Source organism: Heterodontus francisci, unplaced genomic scaffold (genome assembly GCF_036365525.1).
Source record: "Heterodontus francisci isolate sHetFra1 unplaced genomic scaffold, sHetFra1.hap1 HAP1_SCAFFOLD_1068, whole genome shotgun sequence".
NCBI classification, from domain to species: Eukaryota; Metazoa; Chordata; class Chondrichthyes; order Heterodontiformes; family Heterodontidae; genus Heterodontus; species Heterodontus francisci.
The window spans coordinates 22,671-30,000 of record NW_027141447.1 but is presented as its reverse complement, the minus strand read 5'-3'; the positions used below and the strand labels follow the sequence as shown (position 1 = coordinate 30,000).

General features: G+C 58.3%; 1 protein-coding gene across 1 annotated transcript in view; it reads left to right on the top strand.

Annotated features, from left to right (window-relative positions):
- The window catches only part of LOC137363719 (plexin-A1-like), a gene marked incomplete at both ends in the record, with an annotated part of 151,262 nt that extends 145,428 nt beyond the window's left edge, over positions 1-5,834 (top strand). Inside the window, one exon of the mRNA XM_068027322.1 lies at positions 5,634-5,834. Coding sequence (XP_067883423.1) covers positions 5,634-5,834 — 201 coding nt within the window. The remainder of the gene's footprint in view (positions 1-5,633) is intronic.
- Positions 5,835-7,330: the final 1,496 nt, after the last annotated feature.

Sequence of the window (7,330 nt, the reverse complement as noted above, 5' to 3'; positions counted from 1 at the left end):
AGCTGTAGGCTGTAGGAAGATATTGATGGTCTGGTCAGATGGGCAGAAAAGTGGCAAATGGAATTCAACCTGGAGAAGTGTGAGGTGATGCATTTCGGGAGGTCAACCAAGGCAAAGGAATACACGATTAATGGGAAAATACTGAGAAGTATAGAGGAAGTGAGGGACCTTGGTGTGAATGTCCACAGATCCCTGAAGGTAGCAGGACAGGTCGATAAGGTGGTTAAAAAGGCAGATGGAATCCTTTCCTTTATTAACCGAGGTACAGAATATAAGAGCAGGGAGGTTATGATGGAACTGTATAAATCATTGGTTAGGCCACAACTTGAATACTGTGTGCAGTTCTGGTCACCTCATTACAGAAAGGATGTAATTGCACTAGCGAGGGTACAGAGGAGATTTACGCGGATGTTGCCAGGACTGGAAAAATACAGCTATGATGAAAGATTGGATCGGCTGGGGTTGTTCTCCTTGGAACAGAGAAGGCTGAGGGGAGAATCTGATTGAAATGTATAAAATTGTGAGGGGCCTGGATAGAGTGGAAGTGAAGGGTCTATTCACCTTAGCAGAGAGGTCAGTGACCAGGAGGCATAGATTTAACGTGATTGGTAGAAAGATTAGAGGGGAGATGAGGAAAAACATTTTCACCCAGAGGGTGGTGATGGTCTGGAACTCACTGCCTGAAAGGGTAGTTGAGGCAGAGACCCTCAACTCATTTAAAATGAGTCTGGATATGCACCTCAAGTGCTGTAATCTGCAGGGCTACGGACCAAATGCTGGAAGGTGGGATTAGAATAGGATTGTTTTTCAGCCGGCACAGACACGATGGGCTGAGTGGCCTCTTTCTGTGCCTTAAACTTTCCATGATTCTATGACCTTATTGAATGGCGGAACAGACTCGAGGGGCTGAATAGCCTCCTCCTGTTCTGATGCTCCTTGCTTCCCACTGCTTACTTTGACAGATTTATTATCAATTCACAGCTCTCAACAACAACTTGAATTTCCATTAATAAAGTAGTAAAAAGCTGCACTGTCGGAGGGTCAGTACTGAGGGAGCACCGCACTGTCAGAGGGTCAGTACTGAGGGAGTGCCGCACTGTCAGAGGGTCAGTACTGAGGGAGTGCTGCACTGTCAGAGGGTCAGTACTGAGGGAGTGCCGCACTGTCGGAGGGTCAGTACTGAGGGAGCGCTGCGCTGTCAGAGGGTCAGTACTGAGGGAGTGCCGCACTGTCTGAGGGTCAGTACTGAGGGAGTGCTGCACTGTCGGAGGGTCAGTACTGAGGGAGCGCCGCACTGTCGGAGGGTCAGTACTGAGGGAGCGCCGCACTGTCGGAGGGTCAGTACTGAGGGAGCGCCGCACTGTCGGAGGGTCAGTACTGAGGGAGCGCCGCACTGTCGGAGAGTCAGTACTGAGGGAGCGCCGCACTGTCGGAGGGTCAGTACTGAGGGAGCGCCGCACTGTCGGAGGGTCAGTACTGAGGGAGCGCCGCACTGTCGGAGGGTCAGTACTGAGGGAGCGCCGCACTGTCGGAGGGTCAGTACTGAGGGAGCGCTGCGCTGTCGGAGGGTCAGTACTGAGGGAGTGCCGCACTGTCGGAGGGTCAGTACTGAGGGAGCGCTGCGCTGTCAGAGGGTCAGTACTGAGGGAGTGCCGCACTGTCGGAGGGTCAGTACTGAGGGAGCGCCGCACTGTCGGAGGGTCAGTACTGAGGGAGCGCCGCACTGTCGGAGGGTCAGTACTGAGGGAACGCCGCACTGTCGGAGGGTCAGTACTGAGGGAGCGCCGCACTGTCGGAGGGTCAGTACTGAGGGAGCGCCGCACTGTCGGAGGGTCAGTACTGAGGGAGCGCCGCACTGTCGGAGGGTCAGTACTGAGGGAGCGCCGCACTGTCGGAGGGTCAGTACTGAGGGAGCGCCGCACTGTCGGAGGGTCAGTACTGAGGGAGCGCCGCACTGTCGGAGGGTCGGTACTGAGGGAGCGCTGCGCTGTCAGAGGGTCAGTACTGAGGGAGTGCCGCACTGTCTGAGGGTCAGTACTGAGGGAGTGCTGCACTGTCGGAGGGTCAGTACTGAGGGAGCGCCGCACTGTCGGAGGGTCAGTACTGAGGGAGCGCCGCACTGTCGGAGGGTCAGTACTGAGGGAGCGCTGCGCTGTCAGAGGGTCAGTACTGAGGGAGTGCCGCACTGTCTGAGGGTCAGTACTGAGGGAGTGCTGCACTGTCGGAGGGTCAGTACTGAGGGAGCGCCGCACTGTCGGAGGGTCAGTACTGAGGGAGCGCCGGACTGTCGGAGGGTCAGTACTGAGGGAGCGCCGGACTGTCGGAGGGTCAGTACTGAGGGAGCGCCGCACTGTCGGAGGGTCAGTACTGAGGGAGCGCCGCACTGTCGGAGGGTCAGTACTGAGGGAGCGCCGCACTGTCGGAGGGTCAGTACTGATGGAGCGCCGCACTGTCGGAGGGTCAGTACTGAGGGAGCGCCGCACTGTCGGAGGGTCAGTACTGAGGGAGCGCCGCACTGTCGGAGGGTCAGTACTGAGGGAGCGCCGCACTGTCGGAGGGTCAGTACTGAGGGAGCGCCGCACTGTCGGAGGGTCAGTACTGAGGGAGCGCCGCACTGTCGGAGGGTCGGTACTGAGGGAGCGCTGCACTGTCAGAGGGTCAGTACTGAGGGAACGCCGCACTGTGGGAGGGTCAATACTGAGGGAGCGCCGCACTGTGGGAGGGTCAATACTGAGGGAGCGCCGCACTGTGGGAGGGTCAGTACTGAGGGAGCGCCGCACTGTCGGAGGGTCAGTACTGAGGGAGTGCCGCACTGTCAGAGGGTCAGTACTGAGGGAACGCCGCACTGTGGGAGGGTCAGTACTGAGGGAGCGCCGCACTGTCGGAGGGTCGGTACTGAGGGAGCTCCGCACTGTCGGAGGGTCAGTACTGAGGGAGTGCCGCACTGTTGGAGGGTCAGTACTGAGGGAGCGCTGCGCTGTCGGAGGGTCAGTACTGAGGGAGTGCCGCACTGTCGGAGGGTCAGTACTGAGGGAGCGCTGCGCTGTCAGAGGGTCAGTACTGAGGGAGTGCCGCACTGTCTGAGGGTCAGTACTGAGGGAGTGCTGCACTGTCGGAGGGTCAGTACTGAGGGAGCGCCGCACTGTCGGAGGGTCAGTACTGAGGGAGCGCCGCACTGTCGGAGGGTCAGTACTGAGGGAGCGCCGCACTGTCGGAGGGTCAGTACTGAGGGAACGCCGCACTGTCGGAGGGTCAGTACTGAGGGAGCGCCGCACTGTCGGAGGGTCAGTACTGAGGGAGCGCCGCACTGTCGGAGGGTCAGTACTGAGGGAGCGCCGCACTGTCGGAGGGTCAGTACTGAGGGAGCGCCGCACTGTCGGAGGGTCAGTACTGAGGGAGCGCTGCGCTGTCGGAGGGTCAGTACTGAGGGAGTGCCGCACTGTCGGAGGGTCAGTACTGAGGGAGCGCTGCGCTGTCAGAGGGTCAGTACTGAGGGAGTGCCGCACTGTCTGAGGGTCAGTACTGAGGGAGCGCTGCACTGTCGGAGGGTCAGTACTGAGGGAGCGCCGCACTGTCGGAGGGTCAGTACTGAGGGAGCGCCGCACTGTCGGAGGGTCAGTACTGAGGGAGCGCCGCACTGTCGGAGGGTCAGTACTGAGGGAGCGCCGCACTGTCGGAGGGTCAGTACTGAGGGAACGCCGCACTGTCGGAGGGTCAGTACTGAGGGAGCGCCGCACTGTCGGAGGGTCAGTACTGAGGGAGCGCCGCACTGTCGGAGGGTCAGTACTGAGGGAGCGCCGCACTGTCGGAGGGTCAGTACTGAGGGAGCGCCGCACTGTCGGAGGGTCAGTACTGAGGGAGCGCCGCACTGTCGGAGGGTCAGTACTGAGGGAGCGCCGCACTGTCGGAGGGTCAGTACTGAGGGAGCGCCGCACTGTCGGAGGGTCGGTACTGAGGGAGCGCTGCGCTGTCAGAGGGTCAGTACTGAGGGAGTGCCGCACTGTCTGAGGGTCAGTACTGAGGGAGTGCTGCACTGTCGGAGGGTCAGTACTGAGGGAGCGCCGCACTGTCGGAGGGTCAGTACTGAGGGAGCGCCGCACTGTCGGAGGGTCAGTACTGAGGGAGCGCCGCACTGTCGGAGGGTCAGTACTGAGGGAGCGCTGCGCTGTCAGAGGGTCAGTACTGAGGGAGTGCCGCACTGTCTGAGGGTCAGTACTGAGGGAGTGCTGCACTGTCGGAGGGTCAGTACTGAGGGAGCGCCGCACTGTCGGAGGGTCAGTACTGAGGGAGCGCCGCACTGTCGGAGGGTCAGTACTGAGGGAGCGCCGCACTGTCGGAGGGTCAGTACTGAGGGAGCGCCGCACTGTCGGAGGGTCAGTACTGAGGGAGCGCCGCACTGTCGGAGGGTCAGTACTGAGGGAGCGCCGCACTGTCGGAGGGTCAGTACTGAGGGAGCGCCGCACTGTCGGAGGGTCGGTACTGAGGGAGCGCCGCACTGTCGGAGGGTCGGTACTGAGGGAGCGCTGCACTGTCAGAGGGTCAGTACTGAGGGAACGCCGCACTGTGGGAGGGTCAATACTGAGGGAGCGCCGCACTGTGGGAGGGTCAATACTGAGGGAGCGCCGCACTGTGGGAGGGTCAGTACTGAGGGAGCGCCGCACTGTCGGAGGGTCAGTACTGAGGGAGCGCTGCACTGTCAGAGGGTCAGTACTGAGGGAACGCCGCACTGTGGGAGGGTCAGTACTGAGGGAGCGCCGCACTGTCGGAGGGTCGGTACTGAGGGAGCTCCGCACTGTCGGAGGGTCAGTACTGAGGGAGTGCCGCACTGTTGGAGGGTCAGTACTGAGGGAGCGCCGCACTGTCGGAGGGTCAGTACTGAGGGAGCGCCGCACTGTCAGAGGGTCAGTACTGAGGGAGCGCCGCACTGTGGGAGGGTCAGTACTGAGGGAGCGCCGCACTGTCAGAGGGTCAGTACTGAGGGAGCGCCGCACTGTCGGAGGGTCAGTACTGAGGGAGTGCCGCACTGTCAGAGGGTCAGTACTGAGGGAGCGCCGCACTGTCGGAGGGTCAGTACTGAGGGAGCGCCGCACTGTTGGAGGGTCAGTACTGAGGGAGCGCCGCACTGTGGGAGGGTCAGTACTGAGGGAGCGCCGCACTGTTGGAGGGTCAGTACTGAGGGAACGCCGCACTGTCGGAGGGTCAGTACTGAGGGAGCGCCGCACTGTGGGAGGGTCAGTACTGAGGGAGTGCCGCACTGTTGGAGGGGCTGTCTTTCAGGATGGGACGTTAAACCCGAGGCTCCCGTCTGCCCCCTCAGGTGGATGTTAAAGATCCCACAGCCACTATTGGAAGCAGAGCAGGGAGGCGGGGGAGTTCTCCCCTGTGTCCTGGGGCCGAGATTTATCCCTGAACCAACACCAATCAAAACAGCTGATCTGGGTCATTTATCACATTGATGCTTGTGGGATCTTGCTGTGCGCAAATTGGCTGCTGCATTTCCTGCATTACAACAGTGACTTCACTTCCGAAAAACCCCACATTGAGTGTGAGAAGCTTCAGGACGTTGTGAGGTGGTGAAATGCTCGTCTTTGTTCAACGTCCCTGCCTTACTGTTCTCTTCCACTCTCCCGCAGATGTGTCCTCAGATTACACCGACCAATGATCTCCTGGTGCCCGTCGGGGTAGTTCGACCAATCACGTTGCAGGCGAGGAACCTGCCCCAGCCCCAGTCGGGTCAAAGAAGCTACGAGTGTATTTTCAGCATTCAGGACCGTCTTCAGCGGGTGCCCGCCGTCCGATTCAACAGTAGCAGTGTCCAGTGTCAGAACACCTCGGTAAGATTCACCAAACTCCCAGACTCACCACACTCATCGCACTTTTGTATTCAGTCACGGGACGTGGGCAAAGTTGGGATTTATTGCCCCTTGAGAAGGTGGTGGGGGGGGAGCTGCCTCCTGGAATACGACTGAGTGTCTCGCTCGGCCGTTTCAGAGGGCAGTTAAGAGCCACATTACTGTGTGACTGGAGTCACATGTAGGACAGACCGGGCGAGGATGGCTGATTTCCTTCCCTAAAGGACATTGGTGATCCAGATGGGTTTTTCAGACAATCCAGTCATTTCATCATCACCATCACTGAGACTGCCTTTTTATTCCAGATTTAATTAATGAACGGAATTGAAATTCTCCCAGCTGCTGCAGTGGGATTTGAACTCATGTCTCTGCATCATTAAACCAGGTCTCTGGATTACTAGCCCAGGAACAGACTGCTACTGTACTGTATCATTGCTCTGGAATTCACTCTCTCTCTGTCTCTCTGGCTTCCTCACACTCTCTCACTTTCTCTCTCTCTCTGTCATTTTCTCTCTCTCACTCTCCCTCTCTCTCTCTCCTTTCTCGCTCTGTCTGTCTCCCCCTCTCATGGGCTATCACTCTGGCACTCTCCCTCTCTCTTCTGCTCTCTGTGTTTCTCTCTCTTGCTCTGTCCATCTCACACTCAGTTCTCTCTTGCTCTGTCTCCTTCTCGCTCTGTTTCTCTCTTTCGCTCTCTCTCTCTCCCCCACACTCTGTCTCTCCTGTTCTGTCTCTGGTGAGAATGTGGAACTCGCTCCCACAGGGAGTGGTTGAGGTGAATAGTATCGATGTATTTAAGGGGGAAGCTGGATAAACACACGAGGGAGAGAGGGGGTGGGAGGAGGCTCGTGTGGAGCAGAAACACCAGAACGGAGCGAATGGGCCGAATGGCCTGTTCCTGTGCTGTGTAAATTCACTGTTATATTACTGGATAAATAATCCAGAGATTTGGCGTTCAGTTTCCCTCCCCTGAACTGCGCAATTCACCCTCACATCTCCCCAGCTGTGATCAGGTAAAGCCACACACCCAGGGACCTTTCACACACCTGTTCACACACCTGTTCACACCTGTTCACACACCCAGGGACCTTTCACACACCTGTTCACACCTGTTCACACACCCAGGGACCTTTCACACACTTGTTCACACCTGTTCACACACCCAGGGACCTTTCACACACTTGTTCACACCTGTTCACACACCCAGGGACCTTTCACACACCTGTTCACACCTGTTCACACACCAGTTCACACACCCAGGGACCTTTCACACACCTGTTCACACCTGTTCACACACCCAGGGACCTTTCACACACCTGTTCACACACCTGTTCACACACCCAGGGACCTTTCACACACCTGTTCACACCTGTTCACACACCCAGGGACCTTTCACACACCTGTTCACACACCCAGGGACCTTTCACACACTTGTTCACACCTGTTCACACACCCAGGGACCTTTCACACACCTGTTC